Genomic DNA, 27,524 nt, shown 5'->3' with positions numbered 1-27,524 from the left:
GCTGTAACTATGTTCAATGTTTTATGTTTCTGCAGAACAGGAACCTGCTGCAAACCAGTTTTTAAACTGAGTCAGGCCCGTTTATATTGTAACTTAATGGTACTTTTAAATTTTTCCTGTATAATAAATGAAAAATGAAAATGAAATAGGCTATCCGAGGTTTTTAATCCCCATTATCTCCAATTAGACTCATATTTCAATATGCTCAGGCGATTGTGCAAAAGGTAGAAGTGCCGCTATTTTTCACATTTAGAGAGAATTGTGGAAGTTTGCTGACAACTTGCTCTTATGACTTGTTGCGATACTAACTGTGCGCTTTTGGTGATGCATTATGTAAATGAATTATATTGTATTAAAAATGCTAAAACAACAGAATGGATCCTGCTGTTGTCTCATTTAACTTGTCATTCCTCTTTAAATCTTAATCCAAAAACATCCCTCAGAAATCTCCCCCTTCCCCTCCAAATCACTTTTTCTCTAATCCTAATTTGCACTAAAGAAGATTGCTAAAGGGCTGCCTGTGCCTAAGGAAAGGGTCCTAAGGGTCAGACGAGGTTATTGGAGAATAACCCTCCATGCAGTGAAGTAGGGACCGTCTGGATTAGTGATGCAAATGTTCCATATGTGATCAATGGCTAGGCCGTCACTCTGTTCAATCCACCTTTGTTGGGGGGGATCAACACACGGAGAATTTATCTTTGCCATCTTAATAAATGAAAGTCATGATTGAAATTGCAGGAAAACGTGAAAATAACAAACTACTACATATGAAAACCTCAATGAAGTGAATACGGTAACACATAGGCTACTCTCATTTCTAACGAAACATAAGATAACTATTAACGTGACGATTGATTCCTTATCATGACCTAAGACAAGTGTATCAGCGACTTTTTCAAATCACACATTGTATGAAACAGAAAACTAGACAATAGGTTTGGCATTTTCTTATTTGCAGGTGTCCTAATGACGAAATATCGTGACATCCAATTCTGTGACCGTAATGCGCAGATCAAATGATCAAAATCAAATGGTTAAGATGGTAGCCTACTTTTGAGTCGTCTTCCGTGTGAGTAATAGTCCTTGTCTTTCAGGGTGATAATTAAAAACATTGATTGAAACATTGATTGAATCACACCTTTTGTTAAATCACGAATGACTTCCTCGAGAACAAACACTATTTGTAGAGCTATCAAACTAACCATTCGTCATCCAGAGGACTCTTCTACTAATCCCTGACAATCAGATGCGTGTTAGATAGCTTAAATAAACTTTATTCTCTGAGCAGAAATTCAAGGGATCAGTGTTACACTTTTCCTATAGGATTAAACAGATCTTCATTTGCTCTTGAATGGAGGCAGGGAACCTACCGTTGCCCAGCCCTGAAGGCCCAGGGTGCCCTTTTGATCATTTCAGTCTCTCCTTGGTGCAATACTTCTGATTGGCCAAGAGAGTAAGAAGGGGGAAAATCTTTAATTAAGCAGATAATCTCTTGTTGGGCAAAGAGCAGCTCCATTTCAGAGCGCCCTCCTTGAAACTCGGAAGCCCTGGTGAAGTTTCATGTGCTGGTAGCTCAGTCACCTCTCCATCGTTAGACTGTCTGCAGGCTTTGGATCAGAGTCACCGCCACCCCCCTCACCTGTCAGGATGTTCATGCATTTGGAGGTTTTCTATTACATTTTCATTCTCCTGGCTCACATGAGGTCGTACTGCTGCTGGTGAGTTTAATTTAGTATTCAACATCACTTTTTTGCAGATTAGTTTTGTGTCCTGATGATGTTCATCTCCAAACAGTTCATCTGTGGCAAGTGTCGCAATATGCAACACAAGCATTTATTTTTGTCAGTATAAAATAGTTTGAATGCTGTATGTATAATAGTATTATTCAAAAGTCATAACATGACCCAAACAATCACTTAATTGAACAATTGGGCAATTGGAAATAAGGAAACCTAAATTAGGGACTGTCTGGATTTGTTTGCATTTATTTCACCAGTAGGCTTCCACTTTTTTATAAGGCACCTTCTATAAAGGATTTGTAAATTGTAATTAATGGTTTTATTAATGGTGAATAAATAATTTACTAATGATTTATAGATCAGTTGTAAGCCTAAGTAACAACAACTTTTGGGTTGCTGTGAAAACTCACCTCTACCATCTGACTGCTTACTTCTAGAAAAGAGCTGCAGACCAAGATCCATTTATTAATGTATCAACACTAAAAATTGCAGACTTGATAAATTAAAGCCATGTATTAATGACTTATTAACATTTATAACGGCAGACTTGATGGCTTATTAGAAAATGACAAACCGATGAGCATTATCAATGGATTTCCAACATTTATAACTGCATTATTTTTCAAATAGAATGAATGGGATTTTTCGCAACCTGGCAACCCCAAATTTCAAGTGTTAATAACATAGTTATTGCCCTCAGTTCTTACATTTCTAGAAACTTTAAAAAAAAAAAAAATTCAGCAGTATTGTTCACTAAGGTTTGGAAGCCCACTGGTGTTACAAAATGCACTAGTGAGAGATGTTATCAGAGGAATTTGTGAAGGACACTGAGCTTCCCTGAGTGAATAAGCTGTCTCCTTTTCCAGGTCAGTGAATAATTTCTTGATGACTGGACCCAAGGTAAGCTAACTTTCTTTTGATCTGTTCTCCCTGTCCTTTTCCCAAAAGAGAGAAGGAGAAGTTTCTTTGTTGCACTGTGATATCTGAACTCAAGATTATGGACAAGCTCTTGTACCTGTATGTTTGCAATGATGGCACTAATGATGTATCAGTGATATTCTAGGCCCTTTGTGCCCCCCCCCCACCTCCGTACACTTGACCTTATTCAGAGGCTCTGCGTATCTGCGGGTTGAATGTTTTAAGGGGCGAGGGAAGGCATTGCTGTAGTGGGTGGTCATCATTAGTGAGCCAGGCCCCTGTGAAAGAGGTGGCACTCCATCTCCCCAAAGGCCACTTGAGACATATTAGTTATATTATCTTTCACACAGTGTGAACAAGCCGCAGAGAGCCAAGGACAGAGCGTTTTGGTTTAGGAGAGCTCAATAGATCAGCGAATTCACTGCGGCTGAAAGAGTTAAAAAAGTAGAATAATGTTTGAATCGGTTCACATTGTTTGTGTCATTAAACGGACAATGAGCACACTCTCAATCTCCAAAACATTAAGGACTTGTTGATATGTTTTGCACTTTGCAATTCTTGAGAAAGAAAAGTGGCAAGACACATTGAAGAGTAAAAATTTGACACCAGTAGGAAGATATCAATGTAAAAGTGACTGAGACTGGTTCACATCACAATTACTATTTTTCTTGCAGATGTAACATTTGATTTTCTTAAATTTTTTGCATCAGGTAAATCCTCCCTGAAGACGATACTAATTTTTATGGTGGATATATCTTTGTATCAAATCATGCCAGATGCTTCAGAACCATCTCAACTTCTCGAATCATGTTGTCATTGTTGCATGATGTGGGGTGCCTGTGAGTTATTCTATGGGTTTAATATTGCCCCTTTCTCTGCTGCTGCAGGCGTACCTGATCTACTCCAGCAGTGTGGCAGCAGGAGCTCAGAGTGGCATAGAGGAGTGCAAGTATCAGTTTGCATGGGACCGCTGGAACTGCCCTGAGAGAGCCCTGCAGCTGTCCACACACAGCAGCCTGCGCAGCGGTAAGTCCAGAGTTCCCAAACACTAGCTCAAACATCTCAGCACTGCAGCTAGGCTGAGAGAGAGAATTTCCACTTCTAAATGGGAAATGTGGCTAATAGGTTTCCAAAGATGTTTCAAAAGTGTTTTGAAATTGTGTGCTTCTGTTTCAAGATTCTGTGTTAGAGGTTTTCCCTTTATGAAATAGCGATGTTTGCTTAGTCCAAACATTCATCACCCTTTTAGATGGTTACAGTAGGCACGGTCGCTAGAGGCAAAACAAACACCCTAATCCATTTCCCAATATACCCCAGAACCACTGCCTCTATGTGCATCTTATGAAATCAATATGCTGAGATTCACTAGACAAAGAGTCAAATGTGTTTGGCAATACCAAATCCACCTCAATTAGGCACAGTTTAGAAATGTAGATACCATTAAGACTGGTTTATGGTCCTGAACAGAATATAGGATGTCGACTAATTAAGTCACTTTTTTTTTCAAGACGTTTTATAAATTAAAAATAGGGAAACATATGTAATATGAGATGCAGGTAATTGAACTTATTAAGAGATTGTCATAGAACGTATGAGATTCCTAACCTACAACAAGGGATCTGTGTGATGAGACAACCTTGTTAATGAGTCTCTCTGCTGACAGCAAATCGGGAGACAGCGTTCGTTCATGCCATCAGCTCCGCCGGAGTCATGTACACTTTAACCAGGAACTGCAGTCTCGGAGACTTTGACAACTGTGGCTGTGATGACAGCAGGAACGGACAACGAGGTCAGAGAAATACACAAAGGTGTACATAAATACCCATAGATCAAACAGTACAGGTTATTTTTATATTCAATCTTTGTCATTCTCCAAGGTGGTCATGGTTGGCTCTGGGGCGGATGCAGTGACAATGTTGGCTTTGGCGAGGCCATCTCCAAACAGTTTGTTGATGCGTTGGAGACTGGGCAGGACGCACGGGCAGCCATGAATCTCCACAATAACGAGGCTGGGCGTAAGGTACAGTAGATGCTCTTAATTCACTCACATCCACTTGGCAATGAGAGATGAGCCCTTGGTATAAGATGAAGCACAAGTATGTGATGTTAATGCTTTGATTTGAACCATACAGTATTTAAACTGGGTAGTGGCTTGCTTGACATTTTAGGAATCTCTCCTGGCCCTCCAACTGATTGCCCAGTCTAAAGCATCTTTTGAATATTGTTTTCCTGCTCAGAATTACACTGAGTGTGCCACCCAAGCATCCCTTTCACATCGCTATAAGTGAGGTGCCACTCGTCCCCAATAATAACAGTGTGCTCGGTGTACCAGAAGGGCCTATTTACCACTGCTGAATGCCCCTTATGACAATACCTCAACTCGAGAATCTCAGGATCACTGGTGCAAGCTTAATTAGAGATCCTGGGGAGCCAGACATTGCACAGCATTCTGTATTATGCTGCTTTTTAAAATAAGTGTTTAGTTTTATTCTTGCAATAAGGATCCCACATTTATGTTGGTCTTTGTTTGGACCCGAGGGAGTCTGAGGGGACCACAGGCGTGCAGCTGAAGTGCTCTTTGTTTACGGTGCCTTTGCTCCCCCCTGTTGGGGTGCCTAGGATCCCCATGGCACCTGGAGCATCATTGTAACAGAAAAAAAATGGGGATAGAAAGAAAGAAAAAACTCCTTTTTCATTTCTCCACTCAATGGGACACTCCATTGGGTCTTCTCACACTAGAAAACATGTTGATAATGAACATGCTAAATAAATACGCCTATTTCTTCTGGGGGGACAATAGGACTCAATGTGAAACTTTGATTCAGCCTCACCTCAACAGAAAGTTCATCCCCTCCTTGCGAAAAGAAAAGGTCCTCTTTTCAACCGACAGCTGTTTTGTGTCGGGTAAAGTCAGGAAACAGTGACGAGGACAAAGAAACTCAGCTATGGACCTTGAAGCTATAATTTCTTCATTTCAGAATTTTTCTCCCTTTTTTAAACTTAGAATACAATCAGTTAATTTGACAACACATCAATCAAGAGACACTGGACATCCTGTCTTTTACACACATATACTTACATAGACACACATACATATGAGTGCAAATGCATATTCACAACCACAGAATCAATTTCTTTGTTTTGACACTTGTTTTTCATATGAAACTAACATTCTTTAACACACTATGAATACATTTTACAATAATAAAGTTTCTTTCTGTGTCTCCAGGCTGTGAAGGGGACTATGCAGAGGACATGTAAGTGCCACGGGGTGTCTGGAAGTTGCACCACTCAGACCTGCTGGCTGCAGCTGCCAGAGTTCAGGGAGGTGGGCAACTACTTAAAGGAAAAGTACCACAGGGCTCTGAAGGTGGATCTTCTCCGAGGTGCGGGTAACAGCGCGGCCAGCCGGGGGGCCATCGCCGAGACCTTTAGCTCCATATCTCGTAAGGAGCTGGTTCACCTTGAAGACTCCCCCGATTACTGCCTGGAAAACCGCACTCTGGGCTTGCCGGGCACAGAGGGCCGCGAGTGCCTCAAGAAGGGCAAGAACTTGAGCAAATGGGAGAAACGGAGCTGCAAGAGGCTTTGCGGAGAGTGTGGGCTGGCTGTGGAGGAGCGCAAAGCTGAGATGGTGTCGAGCTGTAATTGTAAATTCCACTGGTGCTGCGCGGTAAAGTGTGAGCAGTGCAGGAAGACAGTGACCAAGTACTTTTGTGTCAAGAAAGGAGGTCAGAGGGTAAGGAATGAGAGCGCCGGTAGCCGCCGGAAGAACCTCAGACTGAGGAAGAAGCACTGAGCATCTTCATCACTTCTCCCCTGCTGTCATCATATTTGTACCACCTCAGCTCCTCTCAACACCCAAACTCTCTGTGCATGTTCAGATAGTGTTTTGGATAAAAGCTTAGCAAAAATACATTTTCAGAACATCTTCATTGTCTATTTTGTATTAAAGATGTTAAAGACAGTGGAATGTGCACAAAGGCACATGCTAGAGAAGTTTACAACTTTGTAGAATTGTTGGTATAAATGTATTTAAAATATATTTTTATACTTTTTACAACATTTTGAAAAGTCACTGAGCATTTGAGGAGTATTTCTCTGGCTTCAAAATTCTCTGATTTATTTATTTTCATACATACGCAGAAATCTTCAGGAAACATTATTTTACAAATTATTAGTTTTCGAGTGATGCATGATCTGACTGTTAAGCAACGGCATAATTAACTTTTTAAATCACAACTTTTGAAAACCCGTCAGTTATGTTCCCATTAATACTTAAGACTGTCAGCCTATAGCAGTAATCTTCATATATATTTCAACCATCACTGCCAAGCTTTGAATTTATTTGGAAATATTTTTGACATTTTTGGGGACAGTCTGCTTTCCCATCATCTGGCTTGCCCTGACTATGCTGCCCTCTTGATGTATTTAATTGTATATAAAATGAAGCACTTTGTACTGTACATTGTTAATTTATTGCACAGCCTCTCTTAGTTGTTCTTTATTGTTAGTTGCCATGTATTGAAAGAATAATAAATCCTTCAATCTTATATATCATTGAGCCTGAAGAAAGTGTTCATCCTTCTTTATTCCTTGTGGCAGTGATACCTTTTGGTTTGCAGTAAACACAACCTTCCCCTTCACATTGTTCACATTGGGGTTAGGATACTCTGGGGCAAACCAACAAGAATATATAACTTTCCAGCGTACTCTTCGTTCCATCACGCCTTTCTCAATTTCGCCTCAACAAATACCTCCCCATTCTCTCCCTCATCATGGTAATCCTCAAAGAGCCCCCTAACTCCCAAGCGCTTGGAAGTTTCTTTACTGTTTAATACTAGTTTAATTAACTTTGTCCAGACAGAGTAGGGATGTGGGGGTGGAGGGCATGAGGCAAGTTGCCCTTAAAAAATCATCCCGCCTCTAATTTTGTATGCTAATCTCCTTTTTCACGCCGCACCTCTTTAGGATTGGGGGAGAGAAATGTTGGGAAAACTTTGGGTTGCCTGTGCAGGGCTTCCTGCGGCTGTTTTATTTCTGGGCCCACCTATTTGGGTCCTTTCACTCCTCTAGGGCCTTCCTTTGCTCGATTTAACAATGAATGCAGAGCTAATCAGCTCTCTCGGAAATGCACCACTGTCGAGGAAGGTAATCCCTTCTTCTCTACTCTCAATGGGCTGTCGCCTTCTAAAGGACTTTGGGAAAAGGCTTTGCACAGATTCACACTGTTCTCTCAAAAGAAGTTAGTTCAAGTATTGTGCCCAAACAAGTGGGTTTTATAAACACATGCTTGCCAGGATACTCACCCCACCTGCAAGTAAGAAGTGCCAGGCCCAGGCAGACTAGCACATGGCAGCCGAAGCTGAAACCCTTCAGACGAGATGGGACATGAAAGAAGAGATTAGAGGTCCCATTGAGAAGGGGGCGTTCATTTCTGCACCTTCCTCCTTATACTCAATAAAGTGTCAAGGAAACACCTTGTTGACATCTTATTTACCAAATAATGATCATAATCAAAACTCCTCCCTCTCCTGGTGACCCCTGTGGGCTGCCTGGATTGCTCTGCCTAGCATGCAGCAGAACCCTCTCAGCAACAAAAAAACAGAATACCAAGTTTTTGCCCTGCAGCTCTGGGGAAGTTCTGCAATTTACTGTGATAGAGAGTACGACAGGGGCACATCAAACATGTTACTTCACAGGATTTTAAAGGTAATGCAAAATTATAATTAGGAAATGCATTTTAACAAAGACACTTTAAACTCGGCATGCAGAGTGCATTGATTCTTCTTTAGACTTTTTCTTAGGGTTTAGTATGTGTGTCATGCTGTCGTGTATTGGCTCACTATCAGCAGAAAATTGCAGACTTATACCCACATGTAAAAAATATATCACACAAAGAAACGCCTGCTGGCACAGCAGTCAGTTAATGTGTGGGAAAGTCAGACAGAAAAACACGTTTGGCTGTTTTAGAGTAAGACAGCAGTTAGACACACCTGGAACACTGTTTGCCCTTCTTCAGTCAAGATCAGTTGTGCATCAGCAGCAGAGATGAAAGAGAGAGCATTGCTATAGTATGCAGTATATGAAGACAATACTGTGCTTAACCTGGAGACCTAACATCAGGTGCTGGACTGCAGGTTTAACTAAGAGAAGCAAAACATCTCAGCTTTAAAGAGTGGATGCTTATATTGTACAGAGTTGCCACTTACCCTTTAACCTGCTGCTACTTTTCTTTCTGTCTTTAATCATTGGTGGGTTCATAATGGACTCCTAAAGGTAGGCTATGAGATTCACATGAACAACTAGAGGCCACAGTTTGAGGCAAAAACCTGAATTGCAGACATACAAAAACATGCAACATATCTTTATCATCAGCAGTCTCTGTCAATTGTATTCCCTCAAATAAACAACCACACAAATGCAAAAAAGGGAAGGGAGGTGAACTGAATTAAAAAAAAACACGGCATGTGAAACAGCACATAATATCAATCATGACACATAACTTCCCAGAGAGTGACACGACCTCCGACCGTGGGGTCTAAACTTCCGTCTCTCGAGCTGACCCTGCCATGTCCAATTTGGCATAACACATGAGCCCGAGGTGGCGGAGACACCACAGAGGAAGAGTGTGGTTTAAAGCAGATGCTTTCTCACAGAGCTTGAATAATCGATTTAAACTTCTGTGGGAACACCAGAGATTGTTGTTAGAAATGTGTACATGTTTTTCTACTATACAGTACTGGCAGTATAAACAAAAACAATTATCAAATTTTGAGTTTTGGTTAGCGGTGGAATTAAGTTTTTATGTTTAATTTACTTTTGTGGCTCTGCAACATACCACTGTGACAGATAAATAATATAGGAGACGATTCATTTCAGGTAGCAAGTGATAATGCAGTCAATGAAAGACGGGAAAACGACTTATAATGCTTCAGAGAATCCTTGACTAATAGGATTTATGGGTTAGGGATTCTGGACCTACAACATCTAGAGGGGCGAGGGTCAGTATGAATGTGAGAGAAAGCCAACACAGATGAGTGGGACGTCCACCATTTGCTCCTAAACCAAAACTCAGTGACATCTGTAGTTACCTGTGTTGTATCTTTGTGACAATGTGTTAGCTATAAGCTCAAGAAACATCAGATGCTGTTCACTGTTTCATTGTAGCAGTAGCTCCTCAAGAAAGTCTGCCCATCTGCTGCAGTGGTGTATGTGTTTGTTGCTATCAGCAGGATTGAGATGCAAGCTTCTTGAGGCTCACCAGGGTGGTCAATCTCCTGGCTCTATCTGCAAAGAATGGGGAGAGGGGAGCATCAGGGGGATCAGCTCAGCTCAGCTCACTGATCTGCACAGGAAACAGAGCATGGGAACCCACCAGGGAGCCCCAAACTAGTCCCTGCAGTGGAGATCTGCTGATAAGGCCTGAATCAAGAGAAAACATACAAGATGTATCAGGTTTTACAAAAATGTCAGGAAATGCTTTTGAGACCCAATTCTGCCTGTCTATGGCTTTAAAAAGCTGTCACACAGAGGTTAAAAACCCAGAGTGACAGTGATCTAAGTGATAAGATGTACTTGATTTCAACAGTAGGACATTGACGAAACGGGGCTAGGCTCCATCAGCTGATCAGTCCAGTGTGCAAGGTACAGCGTGCACTGCTATCTCTTGAAGAGTGATCGCCCAGTGATCAATACAGTGATGCTGAGGCAACGATGACCTAGTTAAATATTGTCTCTGGATTTCAAAAGTGTTTGCTCAGTTTTTTCATTACCATAGAGAGAGGAAAAGACAAAGAAAGCGGGTACAACTTATTAACCTGTCTGTCTTTTTTAAATTACATTACTCTGCATTTTTGCTACCTACTGTACAGTGCATCGTTCAAACAAGCACTGGTGGAAAAAAAGTATTTAGATGGTTTACTTAAGTAAAATTACATGCGTATTATCAGCACAATGCAGCGTCAAAAGTAAAGTATGTATGCAGAATGACCCCTCCCAGTGTTATACTATTATATTGTTGTACTTTAATGTTGTAGTTGGGCATGGTGGAACTGATTTCAACAGCTTCATATATTTTTGGGTAGTTTAATCTAAGACAATGCTATAAAAAAGTAACTTGCTAGCTAACTAACTAACTAGCTAACTAGCTGTGAAATGTAGTGAACATACAGAATGTCCCTAAAACATGTAATGAAGTACAAGTAAAAAGTAGCATAGGATGGAAATACTTAAGTGAAGTGCAAGATAAGTACAATAATATAATTTGAACCCCTGCATGCAGCATATGCTCATTCAGAGTGCAATGTAATGTTCCCTAGAGCTGTAGATGGTTTTATTTTGTCAGTCATTCTGACTTTGAAATAAGCATTTAGTGTATTCCCCTGCCAATTACTCTGATTTCTAGATGGAGAAAAAAACAGCAGTGTTGAATATGCCATTAGGGGTGTGTTGTCATCCAAAGGCAGTGGTGGAACTGCAGTGCTGTGAGATCAACCAGGGACCAAAGTGGCATGTTGTAGAGGAAGTAGGCTACTCTAAACTGTTACTTAAGCTTAGAGTACTTCCAATACTTCCTCAATAAATACTTAAGTAAAACAACTAATACCTATACCACTGTGTAAAATACTCTGGTACAGTTAAAAGTCCTGCATTCAAAATGTCACGTTGTAAAATTAAAAAAGCATTATCAGCTAATTAATGTATCAAAAGTAAAAGTACCTATTATGTAGAATAGCCACTTTCAGAGTATTATGTGTATTATACGGTTATGTGTGTTATATTATATTGTTATCATTGATGCAGACATACCAGCGGCATTTTAATGTTGCTAATTGGAGCCGATTTCAACTACATAATATAGGCTACTGCTGCGCATTCTACTCTCTAATAATACCTCATATTTTATAAGATGATCATATGTTTTGTATAAAACAAAACTTTATCTGCAAAGTTTGTTGAGGTAATATGAATGTAGTGGGATTAAAAGAACAATATTTCCCTCTGAAATGTAGTGTAGTAGCTGAATGAAGTAGGTTAAATAATCAAGTAAAGTACACATAGGCCTATTGATTTATTTTTACTTGAGAAAATATACTAAAAGACTAGCTTAGATTTAAAGACTGACATAATTATGAATTTAAATGTCTCAGTAATGATAGTGTCTGACCATGTTTTTTCTGAAAAACTACGAAAAAGAAGAATAAGAAGAAGTGAAATAGCGCCATCTAGTGGTTAAGGCAAATGATCATAGTATGAGCATTCTAGTCACCCAATGCACTAGGTGTCGCTGTGCGATATTCTGGGCATACAACTATCGAAATGTTTCCCTTCTATTCCTCTTCCCTTTGTGTCGTTTGTTTTCTGGCTGTAAACACAACCTACACACGGAACAGAGCCGGAGACAGGGGCTCTTGCAGGAAGGTACATCAGTGTGAATGAGAAAACTTGTATGATAACGTCCATAGCCCCGCGGCTGACTCTTTAGCCTAGCCGGGAGAGTCCGGAAGAAAAGCCAGTGTCTGGTTGTTTCATTGTAAGGAGGACGGAGACAGCCAATCCGCGCTTGTCGGCGACCATGGCAGCGGAGGCTGATCCGTCGGCAAACGAAGGCGGCGCTGCTTTTACTGGCGTCCCGAACTGGGACTGGGATGAGTCTCAGCTCCGCAAATATTCTTTTCCAACCAAGCCCATTCCGAGACTGTCTCATACGGACCCCAGAGCAGAGATGTTAATAAGCAACGAGGTAAACCGTTTCGCTTGCTGAAACTTTTTACGTTAAACATACCTTACCCTGCCCGAAGAAATCTCAGACCTTTTCATAGCAGGAACTTAACGTTACAAAAGTAATGTTAGATCTGCACCACAAACCCTGTTGTGATAACACTTTATTGGTCAAAAACAGTCATTAGTGTTCATCATCTTATTCACGTATAGAGAGGCAGTGAAAGTGAACTGTAAATCATGTTGTTAAGGTTTATTTCTTAGCCTGGTTTTGAGTGAAGGATTTCATCGTAACGTTAGGTCATCCCAGGGAAATTTATTTAAAAATGTAACCTAATTATAGAAGGCAACTAACTCACTTTGTAATTTGCATTTTTAACATTTGATAATCTGTACAATATAATAATCAGCCTAATTGTAAATGTTTTGTATAAGTGTGACTTTGCTTGCTATCATTGTAGTTTTGGGAATGACTGCATAATAAAACTGCAAAGCCCATTGGGATTTATGTTTAAGGGTAATCCAATCAGCGATGTCCCATCAGGTAGTTTGCCTTTGGCATCTGGTTGGAAACACCTGCTGATATTGTGGCTTACTCAGAAATGCAACATAACCCATAACGAGCAGTCAGCAGCAGTTTTTCTACGTATGTGATTTATTGTGGATTTCCCCCTTTCACCTTTTTGATGAAACAGCTATAGGTTTCTAATCCAACTGAATTGCTGGCCCTACTGTACAAGTACTGGGATTGAGGCAGTACTAACCTACTGCATGGGTGACATATTTACATTTCTGAGTGGTATTTATTTTTCGAAGCAGTGGACAAGCTTCTTTCTCTTCCATAAACCTGATGAGCAGGTGTCAACGGCATGACCGTATTGTTTTTACACTTGTGGAGGCAAACCTCATCCTGCTTCTCATTATTTTTATTCAGTGTCAATGTCAGCTGGAGCATTTCCCAGCAGGGTTGTATACCCGTTCAACATTGACATTAGGTAGCCTTTTCAGAAATCTCTCCTAATAGGGCAATGAGTGAGCATGCACGTGGCTTACATAGAAGTGCATGATGATGTGTTGTCATTATTATCATATCTATTTTAAAGTAAGTGACAATTCACCCCACCCTTAAAGGTTCCAAAAAATATCTACAAATGAATTGTTACTTAAAGCTCACCTTTGTCTCAAAAGTTTCGTAGTAGTTTTTAATTTTCTCTGGGCTTAAGACCTGAAAGAGAGCTCTGACACATTTGGTTGTCTTGGGATAATTTTAGGGGTGCCACAGGAAACTTAGATATAACGTGATGGTGGCTGAAAGAAGCATGCAAAAAGAAGAATGACTTCATGTGGCTGTTAGACTGGTGATACAACAATAAATCAATTGATAGCGTTACAGGTATGTTGGTGCATTTTTTGGTTAAGTGAAAAATCACTTTTCTTATAATGCATTTCACAGAGGGCAGACTGCTGGTCCTGTAAACACCATGTTGTTATTTTCATTAATAAGCCACAAGCAGTTTGTTTGTGATGAGGAAACATATTAACTTGATGTGAGTGGTTCTAACATCATGTTTGTTAAAGAAAGGAATATTCCTTCCATGTGATTCAAAAACTTTCTAGATCATTTGAAACGCTGTGAAAAACATTTTTGTTAACACTGAGATTCATAATTTGCACTACCATGTCTACTGTGAGATATACAATTTTAAATTATTGAGTGCTTAAAGTCTGCTTCCAGCCAGAAGTCATGAGGCTGATGTGAACTGGAATATGCAGACAAAATAGGTTGTGATGGGCAACAAAATCAGAGGTAGAATAATAATGGTTTGTTATAGTGCACAATTTAATACTTTTGACGGAAGTGAAAGACAAAACTCCATGCATATATGCCTCATGGAGCCTTGTATTCACCACAGTGAGCATGGTTTGCAATATTGCATATTTATGCAATATCTATTTAAAACAAGCTGAAAGTGAATATTATTTGTTTGGCATGAGGAAATTGGAGAGGTAATTTTTAACAGATGAATGAATGAATAGCAACATCACATTTTTGGTTTACCCTAAAGAGAAAAGCTATGTGTATCATGGCAGAGTGACCTCTTCATGTTTTACTTTAAGCTTTTAGTTCTAGAACTCAACCAACGGCCTATCGCCTGTCGCGTGCGAGAGTTGATATGTCTCCTTCCATACTTTCGCTGTATTAGATGAAAAATAACAACAACGCACCTATATCAAAACACAGTGGAGCCCTAGGGACACATAAGGTATGTCCCTGTCGCATCTAGGCAGAATCATGATGTGAAGATACATTTTTATTATCTAAAACGACACACAAAGCCGAGTTTACAACCAACACAACTTTATTTTATCTCTTCGGACGCGCAGACTCTCCTCGCGCGCGCGCGCGCGCGAGAGAGAGAGAGAGAGAGAGAGAGAGAGAGAGAGAGCGCGCGCGCCCATCGGTCTACGTTCAGTTAGTCACGTAGCCCTCGGAGCTCAGTGTATCAAATGCCATAAACTGCACTGTTGATGAATTGCGCTGGCGTGTCTTGGGATTTATGTTCCTTTTTTGCATAAAAAGGCTATTAATAAAGACAAATGTATACCAGTGGTATCAAAAGAAAACCACGTACACAATCAAGATGATACACATGCAGTAATGTTTATGTAACACGTCTTTTACTTTAAAAGAATTACAAATAGTTTTAAAGAAAATACCCTACATTATATTCCAGGCTATTTTATGAACCACATCAACAGCAATAGATGTTAAAGTAGAATTATAAATTGCAGCTGTATTCCATAGTGCATTATTCTATAAAGAGATTTGATTGTTTTTCTAAATGTAGCCTATAGCCTAATTCTCTTGAAATAAACAAATACCATATAAAGAATAAAAAAATATGTATGTAAATAAAGTAGCCTAATGTGTGTATGTTAAAAAATGTTTTGTTATATTACTGTATTGAAATTTCTTTATCTGTTTTCAGGAACCAGTGGTTTTAACAGACACAAACCTTGTGTATCCAGCTCTCAAATGGGACATTGCATATCTGCAGGAGAATATTGGAAATGGAGACTTTTCTGTTTACACTGCAGAAAACCACAAATTCCTCTACTACGATGAGAAGAAAATGGCTAATTTTGAGAACTTTGTCCCCAAGTCACAACGAATGGAAATGAAATTCTCTGAATTTGTGGATAAAATGCATTTAATGGAGGAAAAAAGTGGAGAGGAGAGGTAAGATATATTTATAATTATATTTGAGGTGGAACAGGAATATGATATAAGCTATGTTAATATTAATCCAGCCTCTGTTTGAAGCTAGTGTCTGGAAAAAGATGTGACTGTGCTGCAGGTGTGCTTGACAGGGAAGGATGTTTTTTTTCTAATGTGGTGGAGCAAAGGACTAAGCATCTATACAGGAGAATCAAGGGGGGAGCTTATTATTATTATTACTACTGTGACACACACACACACACACACACACACACACACACACACACACACACACACACACACACACACACACACACACACCACTTACTAAAGTGAAATCGCTGTTTGACTCACTGACGCGTTATTATGGATCCCACATAACTTCTAGGCAAGTCCCGCCCTACGAAGCAACTCGATTGGTTGGGGTTAGGCATTGACCTCGAGTGGTTAAGGTTATAGCCGATTGGTCAGGGGATAGGACCTGAACAAATCGGGTTACGTTACCTTGCATAGCCATGGAGGCCTGGCCAATAGTAGTGTGTAAATGCTATTGAAGGGCGGGTCTTGCCTAGAAGTTGTGTGGGTTCCATAATAACGCCTCACCGACGCTTACAGTAGCTCTTATCTATTTGAATTTTACTGTCCACTTCCTTCAATGTCATATTGTTCTTCGTGGCTTAAAAGAGAGGTAGCCTGCTGAAATATAATTACCATGTAAACAAGCTTATATCCTGCAGACATACTGTATTAATAGCATATTTATAGAGCTGTGTTGCCACTTGTTTCAGGCGTCAGAGAGTAGAACAAGGTGGCTCATACATTTTGCCTTTGTCTTTTCTAATGCATTTCAAGGGTATATTTGCAGCAGACCCTGAATGACACGGTAGGGAAGAAGATTGTTGTTGACTTCCTTGGTTTCAACTGGAACTGGATCAACAAGCAGCAAGCCAAGAGAAACTGGGGACAGCTGACATCCAACCTGCTACTCATAGGCATGGAGGGTAAGGGCTCTTGCAGTAGTTATCCACTGCGAAACGAATCCAGTTTCACAGTTTCTGCTGTATAATGTTGTCCTCAATGTTTTTCACACAGCACATTATCTGTTAATATTCTCTTACCACAGGCAATGTGACACCAGCACATTACGACGAGCAGCAGAACTTTTTTGCACAGATCAAAGGCCATAAGAGATGCATCCTCTTCCCTCCAGACCAGTTTGAGTGTCTCTATCCATACCCTGTGCACCACCCCTGTGACAGACAGAGCCAAGTAAGCCACATATATGTAGATGTTCACCTATGGTATAATAATAAAAACTTATAACTTAGCATATTTGTGATTTAGTTCTGTTGCCGTAATCTATAATGTTAGAGATAATTCACAGTAAATCTCTCAGAAAGAGAGAATCCCCTCAAATACATTACACAACGATGTCTTCACTTTAAAAAGTGTTATAAAGGTTACTGTGCTAAGATTACTTTGAATAAGGACATACATTTTGTTAAAACTGGCACATCAAAGCAAGACTCATTTGAAAACAAATGTCAGAAGTAGGAAGGAATTAAAAATGTATTTTACAGTTAATAAAGTTAGATGCTTGCAGGTTCAGTATGTTCATGTTTTGTAATACATCCATATTTTTTATTTATAGGTTGATTTTGATCATCCTGATTATAAGACGTTTCCCAATTTTAAAAATGTTGTTGGCTATGAGGCTGTTGTGGGCCCAGGAGATGTGCTCTACATCCCGATGTATTGGTAAGAAGTACTTCTGTATGGCCTTTTCAGAGACATTATGTAGAAATGATTAGCTTCACCACTAAATCAGATGATTATCTCCAGGGGCCTCAGTTATCAACAGCGCGTAGAAAATGTTCTAAATTCTGTCTTACAAATGAAATTTAGTATGTGATTAGGTACAAAAAAAAAAATCAGCATTTATCAAATGTGCACAAGCCAACCGTACGCACATCAGTAAGTAATCAATCTTGATAAATCCCACCTATTCTTAACGACCATGCTCGTTCACGATTAGGCCATTTGCATTCAGAAACGCCTCCAATCAACTGTATATGGTAACAACACATCCCTTTATCAACCACGTGAATGTGTTTTTTCCCTCACCGCAATAATGGCAAAGAGAGCAAAGAAGAGGAACTTATAAACACAGAAATGGAGGTACTGGTAGACGAGGTTGAATCCAACCAACAAATATTGTTTGATTCACTCAGTGCAGGAGGGATTACAAACAAAATAACAAATGCTGCATGGGACAAGGTCACGAATATCATGACCCAAATCCAGCAGTACATTTTTGGGGAAGCTGTACCTACTTAGAAGCCACTCTGTCACTGCTGTCTTATATAGGGTTTGACACCAATTAGGCAACTTGTCTGTTTAAAATTAGACAAATGACTAATTGAGTGTTTTCTAATAAAAGGAAACACAGGACATATGTGGATGTTGATTGCGTTATGCATACTGTGACACTTTTAAATGCTTTCTAATAGTAGTATCGCTATTCTACCACTAGAGTCTGTTCTGTAGCATGGCCAGACCTGTACTTATATTTACACACATTCCTAAGTGCAAGTACAAGTTGATAAATTCCACATTTTGCGTGGCAATGTTCTTACACATTACATACGCACACATCATAAGGCCCCAGGGCTTTGAGCTTCTTGGATGCACTCCCAGCTGATGTGTTCATGCTCCCTGCATTTCAGTATGATATTCTTTGATTGACTTCTCAACATTCAAATTAGTCATCCAATTTTTTTTTTTTTTTTATTAGCATTGACTGTTTACTGTACCTTGTTGATCGTTTAAGTAGTAATTGGTAGACATTTGTGCTGTCAAAAGTAACCACAGTATAATGCAGTTGTATTTGTTAGTAATAAAGCCGATGTGTTGAATAAATCCACAGTGAGTGCAGGGCATTGGTGTTATTTTTATAAACTACTCGTAACTGGTAAGAACTGCAGAAAGTTGCTCTTTGACAGCCAGAGTTTGATGAATTTAGTTATTTATATTTTTCGTCTTTCCTCAGGTGGCATCACATTGAATCACTGTTGAACGGTGGAGTGACGATCACTGTAAACTTCTGGTACAAAGTATGCATATTTGAGTCTTTACAGCCGTTCCTTTAACATTTGTGTTGTCTTTGCCACTACATGTTTCTTTGTGATCACTCACCTATTTGACTGACTTGGTTAGGGTGCCTCCACACCCAAGAGGATAGAGTACCCCCTGCGAGCTCACCAGAAGGTGGCCATCATGAGAAATATTGAGAAAATGCTGGGAGAAGCTCTTGGAGACCCACATGAGGTAAAAACACTTGCTTTTATATCCTCTTTACAACACAAACTCTTTCCTATCAGCAGTTACATAAGTCACATGTGGATGTCACACTGTCACTTTCTAGAACATTAAATCAGATCCACATTTAGGTCACTTGTTACATGAAATCCCTGGGGCATGCTGACCCTTCCAGCAACCTAATTACTGCGAATATTTATGGCGTACGTACTTGATTTAGTACAAAGGAAAGACATATATGCAGTCTGGGACAGTGAGTAAAACAATGTAATATGTCAGACACTATGAGGGCAGCTTATCCTAACCAAGAGTCCTTTTGTTTTTTCTGTAGGTTGGACCTTTACTGAAAACGATGATCAAGGGGCGATATGACCAGGATCTCAGTTAGAGCACCACTCTTAAAAGAGTTACCTGGACTGCGGTGCAATCTGTTTGCCGCGTAAAAGTGAGACTGCTGCATGCATAATGCACATTCTGGCTTTTTTAAGCTACGTATCACTGCACGGCAATAAGCAGCCACCTGAGAACCATTCTGCTTCAGTTGTCTCTGAGTGCCATGGTCATTGCAAATACATCAATCACAGAAGAAACATTGGACTAACTCACTGGAATTCCACCTACTTTAAGAAGTCTTTTTTTTTTTTTTTTTTTTTTTTTTTTTTTTTATAAATCTTTTGTCTTTGAAAAGAAGGCCTCATTTGGATTAAGTCTAGATATATTTATGTAAATCAGTGTTCTCTCAACATTCTTAATTCAAGCTAGTGTGTTTTTGGGTGCATGTGCTCACCCAGTGAGTTGAAGTTGTCTGAGATCGGTACCTTTGGAACAACCTCAATATTTTGACCACTAATGGATGAGTCAAAGGGTATTACATATACAGTACACATCAGTTAGATACTTTCTTATATACATGTTCTAACACAGTTATGGATTGATTCCTTAGTGTGGCGTGATCATATTGTATTCTCCATCTTTATCACTAATACAGCTTTAAAACTGATTTGGCTCATACCTCTAAAGTTGACATGTCTTTTAAGGGTCTTATATAAATAAGCCTACCTACATGGTTTTGGGGAGTGATCAGCAAGAATTTTCTGTTGCAAAGAAGACAGCATAGGCACGGTAATAAAACACAAGTACAGTGATTTTAAAACTGTGATGAAATATGTGTGGGTGGGAAAAAAGGAGGCTCATATATTCAGCTGAAGGAGTATGTGATTGCTTGCAGCTAAATTGTTTACCTGAGCGATGCTGCTTTGTGTTTATACATGCTCTTGCTTGTTTGATTTGTTTGACTTTATTGAATGTGCTATTCTGCGTACCAGTAATAGATGAGGGGCACTGAAAATAAATGACATACTGCAATTTTAGTTGCAAATACAGGTAACTTAAATAAATAAAATAAAATACAGTAAGTCAGTTTTTGGGGAAACTTCTCAGAGTAATTACCGGTGATGTTTTCTTAGGAATAGGATGGTTAAAACTGTAAAAGTGGTTAACTTGAACTGCTTAAATGATAGATTTATGTAAAAATCTTATCAATGGACTGAACTAGCAGGACCATCTGCTGGGATGTAGCTTATGTGTCAGCCATTGCAGCGCAACACAATGTACCATCTAGTGGTGAAGTTGTATAGTTACCTGGTCCATGCACTATACTGCTGCAATACAAATATTCAATGTGCTATATTGAACGCAGCAGATCTGGGATGAAATGACAAAAGTCAGCGATCCTCAGACGTGCACTTATTTTTTACTCACACGCAGCCATATTTTGAAGACCTTAAAAGAGAGCAAGATGGCTGTTTCTGTGCTAATTTAAAGTGCTCTCCTGAACTGTTGTAAAAAATATACATTGAAAAAAAAGGGAGGATAATTTCACGTTGTGCTGTATGTGCCAAACCAACATACAAAGCAGTAGATGGGTATCTATATTCAGTAAGGAATATCCATGCACTAAATTTACCAGGAATACACGTTCAGGGTTTTGTTATGATTAACCTTTAGATTGTTGATAATGTGCATATCTATTTCTTACAAATTGCACAATGATGGAACAGAGATACTTCCTCTGTAAAATAATGACATACCTGATGTGAGACTGATGTTTCATCTCTCTCTTCAATTGCTAGGTTAACCCTGTTTACTGTATGTGCCTTGTTTAACAGCGGCATGGCACTAAATGTTGCAACAACTTGATTTTATGGTCAAAATGTTTTCACTCTGGCATTAAATAGCTTTAAAGGTAGGATTGACATGGTTCATAGAGATCGAGGCATGTTTCCTTGTTCCTCTGATTAAAGTTTGTTTGCAAAGTTCTACACTGCCGACTTCTGAATAATGTGATGATTTCTTATACACAAAGCTATGAAAAAATATTTGGTACTTTTCAACTAGTATCTTGAGTAACATGATTGAACAATTCAAAGAATATGATGTGAATGATCTACAAAAATGTATTTATTTACTACAAATTGTGCGTCAGCTGTTTCTTAAAGCACAGGGTTAAAACTGACTAAACAGCTTCATACAGTAATTTAAGACGACATTGCTGCTGATAATCAGTAACATCTTTTCAACACTTGATTGTGTTACACCTACACTCAAAAAATACCACCAATTCAAAACAATTGCTTATACAGTACAGTTGTTGCTTGAAATGGATGCAGACAAAAGTATATATTAGTAAAAAAAAATTCTGACCAACCCATTTATCCTAATATACAACTAACAAAAATCAAATAAGAATCCAATCATAATCAAGGTTTCGACAACCAACAATCACAAGCGAAGCAAAATTCACAACACACAAGATGAAAGGAGCTGCGATAGAGGACCACTTCGGTAACATGTAAACAGACCCTGAAAGCACACAGCGGCCCTCTTCACAATAAATACATGATTGGAGACTTTGCAGATCTATACATCTATATCAAAAATAAAGATAATGCTGTTGGAATGAACTTTAAAATCAAGTCCTCACGCAGCATGTTTCGCTTAACATTTAGGGGGCAACCACAGTCCTCCATTATGACAGAAATTACAGTGCTGTAACCTCTTGAGACTAGAATTTGTTGCGCTAGAAAATGTATTGCAAATTAATGTATTGATTGTTATATAGTGTTTTTCATTAAAGTTGAGTAATACAATTATATTTAAGCTGCACTCGTTGTTTGATCAGAGCTTAGCTGTGCCGCTGGCAAATATTTACCATTTCTCTCAGGTTGTAGCAACAGGCTGACAAATCTCACTTTTGGATGACTTTGAGCCCAGGACATTATGTTAAAAAAAAAGAATTTAAGCAAGTGTATTTCTGTTTTTCATTTTAGAAATTATAAACAGCAAAACATAATTTTATGAAGTGTAAAACTTTGCATATTATCACATACACTTCCTTTATTTGCTCTCAGGAGAGGGAACCCACATATCAAACCCTGCATGAGGATTGCTGTGGCTACCTGCTGTACAAATGTTCATAAAAAGATCTATATGTCTCAGAGATTTTCAATCAAAAACTATTTTGTAGCACAACAAATTGTCCAAATCACAAGGCTTGACCAAACAGCACTGTTTTCATGTATGATGTAAAAATAGAACTTTAAATGAAATTGGCATCAATGATTTGATATGTACATACAAAAGCAGTTGAGACTTGTAACGTCCAGAAGAAACTACAGCACCACGAGAACTTATTTACAGAAATGACAATAGATTCATTATACAACTTTATGTCACAGTTATGAATCTATATTTTCTATTGTAAGAAAGAAAATACAAATAAAAAAATAAGAAAATTAAGAGGTTAAAAAAAATGTCAGTGCAACATCAGACCTGCTGAGTGAGATGGCAAAAAGTAGATAGGTTAGGCTGCTACACAAACAAGAACACAAGTTACAACATCCCCAAAATATCACACGTCAACTGAAACACTGTAAAATGTTTTAACCAAGGCATATAAAGGTAACAATATTTTAAAGTAAGCCACTGAAACACTAACAAATATGTTCCTTTACTTGAGAAAAATCTAACAAATTCAGGCCAAATGAAAAAAAAAAACAATATTGTCATTAGCTGCTCTTACACTGTGGTGTGCACGTCATTAATGGAATCTGTACTTTCGTGCAGGCTTGAGGTTGACATATGTCTTCTTCATGTCCTCTGCTTCGTCTTTCTTCACAAGGTGATATCGCTCTCCTTTTGTGGTTACCACCTGGTTACTGTGATACCGAACTAGCTTCTTTGGAGCCTGTAAAAAAAGGAAATGGCACGTTTTATTGTATGAAACTTATACAGTGTGTGTGTGTGTGTGTGTATATGTATATGTATATATATATATATATATATATATATATATATATATACATACATACATACACACACACACACACAGGCACTCATAAGTTTATGAACCCATGCTAAAGTTGACTAAAAAGAGGAATAAAAAAAAAAAAAATCATCTTTTGGAAATTGATCTTAATGCCTTAATTAAAAAAAATAGGAAAATTCCAACCTTTGAGAACACCAATTTTCTTTGTGAATGAATAATGTATCTTAAATAAATAAATGTTCTTCCTTAAAATACAGGGGGCATAAGTGAGTACACCCCTATGTTAAATTCCCATAGAGGCAGGCTGATGTTTATTTTTAAAGGCCAGTTATTTCATGGATCCAGGATACTATGCATCCTGGTAGAGTTCCCTTGGCCTTTGGAATTAAAATACCTAGAGATTGGCATGGTTTTATGTTGGTTAGCCTAATAGCTGGTTTGATTTGCATTGAGAGATGATTTTATGGAAAGTACCCCATGCCAATCTCTAGGTATGGTGAAGGGTATGTGATGATGTGGGGCTATTTTAATTCCAAAGGCCAAGGGAACTTTACCAGGATGCATAGTATCCTGGATCCATGAAATAACTGGCCTTTAAAAGTAAAAACCTGCCTGCCTCTATGGGAATTTAACATAGGGGTGTACTTACTTATGCCCCCTGTATTTTAAGGAAGAACATTTATTTATTTACGATACATTATTCATTCACAAAGAAAATTGGTGTCCTTAAAAGGTTGGATTGTTCCTCATTTTTGTAATTAAGGCATTAAGATCAATTTCCAAAAGATGATTTTTTTATTCCTCTTTTTAGTCAACTTTAGCATGGGTTCATAAACTTATGAGTGCCACTGTATACATATTGTGAATATGAAGTATAACTTACATCTTTGGGGGTGACAGGCCGGTGTGTTTTCTTATCATCCTCCCTGTCCACCAGCATGTACCTATGGAGATGAAACGTGGTCATAAACATAGAAACAAAGAAGTGAGGCCAGTTCTGCTCTACAAAAGATAATAGCAATCTTACTCACTTCTCAAGGATGCTCTCTTTAAGTTTCTGGTCTGCCAGTGAGGAAAAACTCTTCCCATGGTTTACCTGTGGCAACAGGACACCATCAAATCAGACTGCTAACATACACAAAGTAGGCAGCGACTGACAAGAAACTGTGTTTCTGTGTGTACCAGAGACTCACATTAAGAGGAGTGGGGCTGAGTTGGACATCACCCTCTATGATAAGGCGCACAGCTTCCTCCATGTCTCCTTTGGCAATGGACAGGGCGCTGCGAGCCTCGGACAGACTACACTTGGGAAACATCTCCAGCAGATGCTGCTCCTGAGACTCCCACTCAGACACTGGTAGCTGAACATGTACACATATATATTAGCTCTAATTTAGGTGGATGAAAACAATATCAATAGTTGGAAACACAATGAGCACAAGTTAAATCATAGTAAAATGTATCTAGAAAATGTGCTGAAATTATAACCTTGGCAGTGGCGCCCTCTGTTTGTGTTTTAAGGCACTGAGTTTCTCCTGGTGGAGGTTCACTGGGCAGGTCGGTGAGTTTCAATGAAATCTCTTCTGCCCTTGCTTTAGGCTCAAGATTTGCTTCATCAGCTAAAATGGACACAAATTAACATCAGCATACTGTGGTATAAATGTGTAGCTGATGATCCCCATCTTAAATGAGTGGAACTGCCCAATAAAGTTTGTTTTTGTGACTCCTTTGATAGCATTATGAAAATGAAGACACCATTTGGAAAGGGTAAGGTTGCAACAGTACTGCATGTATTAGAAATGACAATTAAAGCACTACCTGAGGTCCTAGCAGTGGCTAGTTTGGAAGCCAGATTGAACATCATTTCACAGACTTTGACACTGCAAAATGAAAAAAAAAATGTAATAACAAATGCCTAAGTAATGTCGTTGTCCGGCTGTGGTCAGAATAGAGGGAAAAGTGTGACTGTCTGTTTACCTGTCAATTTCCGCAAAACCAGGTATGTAAGCTTCTAGCATCTCTGCAAAGACCTCCACATCAAAGTTCTCCTCAACACTCTGCTGGGAGCCGAGATCCTCCAGGACTCCAGTGATGTAAAACAGAAGAACATCATCCAGTGTGCTGCAGTATGTGGTAAAAAAAAAAAAAGGTTACTGTAAATCTGACGGAACTACACTTTTTGTGAGGATACAAAAAAGCTGTAAAGTTGTTTACCTGAGATCTGCATCAGGAATGTAAGCCTGAATAAATTCGTGCAGCGCACTGTGGATGATTTTGTGGAGGTCCATTGCGTTCTCCTACTGCGCAGTAGAGGTAATACAGAGTAAAAGTGCTGGAGTTGGGGTACAGCATATGACCAAACAGTTGTCCCCCATGTACCAAAATATGATACACCACCATCAGGCATCAGCTCAGACCTACATGCAAATGTTACAAAAGCATTTCTTACGAAAGCTTGGTTGTGAAAGCTCAATACTGACCACCACTAGCGTCCTACCGCTGCAGCATCGATAGGACGCTAGTGGTGGTCAGTATTGACTTTTACGACCGACCTGTAGTTATCGTCAACGTTACATGGACTTCTTGGTAGCTAGCTAACGATTAATTTCAACAAAGATCGACAGTCATGTTAACGTTAACCATGATGCAACGGTGAAACATTAATTGCATATCGCCGTCTTCACTAAACAAAGTAAGTAAGTACCTTACATAATATGTAACAAATGTCATATATATATATATATATATATATAAAATGTATCAAATAATGCTTATGCATTACACTCAAGTGCTATATGACAGCGTTGCTAGCGTTGGTTTTGTTGTCCAGCATTAGCAGTGCAGCTACTCGGACATTTCCGTAGTTATCAGCTAACATTAATTACTAACAAGGAAACTTATAAATCCATTAACGATATATGGTTCCTTGATTACCATCATCACTAACGCCACAGCTATAAGCTATCATTAGCTAGCTAAACCTTTGCAGGACAGCCGTGTTATTATCCACCATACACAGACAGTTATTCCATGCCCTGTCATATGTTTTCAACAGTATCATTGTTCATCTTCGTATCCTCTAAGAAATAACGGTAACATTAGCCTGCTAGGTTGTAAGCGAACTAGCGCTAGCTAGCTAAGTGGGTATTCGTTAGCTAACAACAATTGCAAGCTAACGGTTAACGCGTCATGCCAAATCAACCTCGATTATTTAGCTATATCGGAGAGACTTTTAATGGAGTAAAACTTACTGTGACAGAAACTATGGGGACATGAAGCTCAACGTTTCCCCCAGATGTATCAGGGGGGATGCTGGTCACTGCAGTGGTTACTAGCTAGCTAGTTCGTTAGCCCGCACGAATCAAAACATTAACACGTCATTTCCTCTGATTGTAAACAGCCTGGTTAAATGTATGTAGCTATTATTTTATGAATGTATGCTACGTGTGTGAAACTTTATTTGTTTAACATGGATTTGGTAAGGCTGTGTGGAACTAAGAAAGGGGAGATGTATGATGTTAAATGAAAAAGTAAAGTAAGTAATGATTATTCTATTTTTGATATGTTGTGTGACTACACACACATATCCTACATTCTGGGATAGGAGAAAACTGTGTTGTTTGCATTTCTTTAAACCAATCACAGTCCTAAACTCCAGACACAGCGACAGTGTCTCAGTGCAAAATAGTCGGAAAGGAAGTTGTTTTGGTGGAATATTTGCACCCAGGGGCCTGTTTCACAAAAGCAGAATATATAAATCCAGGATAACTGATAAAGCGAGGCTTGACCTAGTCTAATCTGTGCATCCTGGCTTGGTGCGTTTCACGAAGGCCAAGCCAGGCTGAGGAGGAGCGACTTTGAGCCAGGCTGAAGTAATTCAGATAGATGCGCGTCCACGGCTTTCCTCAAAAGACCGCGAGGTAGATCACAGATTTACTGATGCCAAAATGGAGAATACGCATTGTACATACTTTATACAGAGTGAGCAGCAGCTTCTTGTGGAAGTATGATGATGTGAAGCACATTTTTTGTATAAAAAGAAAAGAAACACGGCCGCTGTAACAGTGAGAGAAAGCGTAGCAGACGATCACGGACCGACTGAATGCGTAAGTAGCCTAAATATATACATTAACTGACCACTGCTCTGAACTGAAACCGTCATAATCATTCCATTCAAGGATTAGGTTACTAATCATTTGCACAAATTAACAGTTGTACTCTTTGCCTTAAAAGTAAGCAGAAGATAATGTTACTCAGGAAATTTACCATGAAGATCAAT

At 39.1% G+C, this 27,524-nt stretch overlaps 3 protein-coding genes across 5 annotated transcripts; 2 read left to right on the top strand and 1 right to left on the bottom strand.

Moving 5' to 3' along the window:
• The first annotated feature begins 1,436 nt into the window (after window positions 1-1,436).
• Window positions 1,437-7,214, top strand: wnt8b (wingless-type MMTV integration site family, member 8b). Its single transcript, XM_031306210.2, has 6 exons — window positions 1,437-1,718; window positions 2,606-2,639; window positions 3,545-3,683; window positions 4,321-4,446; window positions 4,535-4,677; window positions 5,887-7,214. The coding sequence occupies exons 1-6, from the start codon at window positions 1,648-1,650 to the stop codon at window positions 6,454-6,456; spliced, it is 1,083 nt and encodes a 360-aa protein (XP_031162070.1). The 5' UTR covers window positions 1,437-1,647; the 3' UTR covers window positions 6,457-7,214.
• A 4,750-nt stretch (window positions 7,215-11,964) lies between these two features.
• hif1an (hypoxia inducible factor 1 subunit alpha inhibitor) lies at window positions 11,965-20,767 on the top strand. Of its 2 annotated transcripts, none has more exons than XM_035992208.1 (8): window positions 11,965-12,080; window positions 15,371-15,621; window positions 16,453-16,601; window positions 16,724-16,869; window positions 17,252-17,358; window positions 18,650-18,713; window positions 18,817-18,927; window positions 19,250-20,767. In XM_035992208.1, the coding sequence occupies exons 1-8, from the start codon at window positions 11,979-11,981 to the stop codon at window positions 19,304-19,306; spliced, it is 987 nt and encodes a 328-aa protein (XP_035848101.1). In that variant the 5' UTR covers window positions 11,965-11,978; the 3' UTR covers window positions 19,307-20,767. The 2 variants fall into 2 exon arrangements, with proteins under 2 accessions (XP_035848101.1, XP_031162035.1); XM_031306175.2 differs by having other exon boundaries at window positions 12,005-12,402.
• Window positions 20,768-21,362: 595 nt separating this feature from the next.
• On the bottom strand, window positions 21,363-26,632 carry cuedc2 (CUE domain containing 2). 2 transcript variants are annotated; one of them, XM_031306189.2, is made up of 9 exons: window positions 26,497-26,632; window positions 25,460-25,545; window positions 25,223-25,366; window positions 25,064-25,125; window positions 24,734-24,864; window positions 24,439-24,606; window positions 24,277-24,341; window positions 24,129-24,189; window positions 21,363-23,164 (listed from the first exon to the last, which is right to left on the bottom strand). In XM_031306189.2, exons 2-9 carry the CDS (start codon window positions 25,531-25,533, stop codon window positions 23,018-23,020), a joined length of 852 nt encoding a protein of 283 aa, XP_031162049.1. In that variant the 5' UTR covers window positions 25,534-25,545; window positions 26,497-26,632; the 3' UTR covers window positions 21,363-23,017. The 2 variants fall into 2 exon arrangements, with proteins under 2 accessions (XP_031162049.1, XP_031162057.1); XM_031306197.2 differs by having other exon boundaries at window positions 25,460-25,542.
• Window positions 26,633-27,524: the final 892 nt, after the last annotated feature.

The sequence above is a fragment of the Sander lucioperca genome, chromosome 15 (genome assembly GCF_008315115.2).
Source record: "Sander lucioperca isolate FBNREF2018 chromosome 15, SLUC_FBN_1.2, whole genome shotgun sequence".
Classification (NCBI taxonomy): domain Eukaryota; kingdom Metazoa; phylum Chordata; class Actinopteri; order Perciformes; family Percidae; genus Sander; species Sander lucioperca.
Note: the sequence above shows the minus strand (reverse complement) of the source record. Positions and strands in the feature narration are given on the sequence as shown.

What these genes read in the sequence shown, in the direction of transcription:
- wnt8b (XM_031306210.2), top strand. Translation starts at nt 1,648, where the DNA reads ATGTTCATGCATTTGGAGGTTTTCTATTACATTTTCATTCTCCTGGCT. An exon ending in ACACAGCAGCCTGCGCAGCG is followed by an intron (nt 3,684 to 4,320) that starts GTAAGTCCAGAG and finishes CTCTGCTGACAG; the next exon opens with CAAATCGGGAGACAGCGTTC. An exon ending in ATAACGAGGCTGGGCGTAAG is followed by an intron (nt 4,678 to 5,886) that starts GTACAGTAGATG and finishes CTGTGTCTCCAG; the next exon opens with GCTGTGAAGGGGACTATGCA.
- hif1an (XM_031306175.2), top strand. Translation starts at nt 12,235, where the DNA reads ATGGCAGCGGAGGCTGATCCGTCGGCAAACGAAGGCGGCGCTGCTTTT. An exon ending in AGATGTTAATAAGCAACGAG is followed by an intron (nt 12,403 to 15,370) that starts GTAAACCGTTTC and finishes ATCTGTTTTCAG; the next exon opens with GAACCAGTGGTTTTAACAGA. An exon ending in CTCTACATCCCGATGTATTG is followed by an intron (nt 17,359 to 18,649) that starts GTAAGAAGTACT and finishes GTCTTTCCTCAG; the next exon opens with GTGGCATCACATTGAATCAC.
- cuedc2 (XM_031306189.2), bottom strand. Translation starts at nt 25,533, where the DNA reads ATGGACCTCCACAAAATCATCCACAGTGCGCTGCACGAATTTATTCAG. An exon ending in ATTCCTGATGCAGATCTCAG is followed by an intron (nt 25,367 to 25,459) that starts GTAAACAACTTT and finishes CACATACTGCAG; the next exon opens with CACACTGGATGATGTTCTTC. An exon ending in CAGAGGGCGCCACTGCCAAG is followed by an intron (nt 24,607 to 24,733) that starts GTTATAATTTCA and finishes GTACATGTTCAG; the next exon opens with CTACCAGTGTCTGAGTGGGA.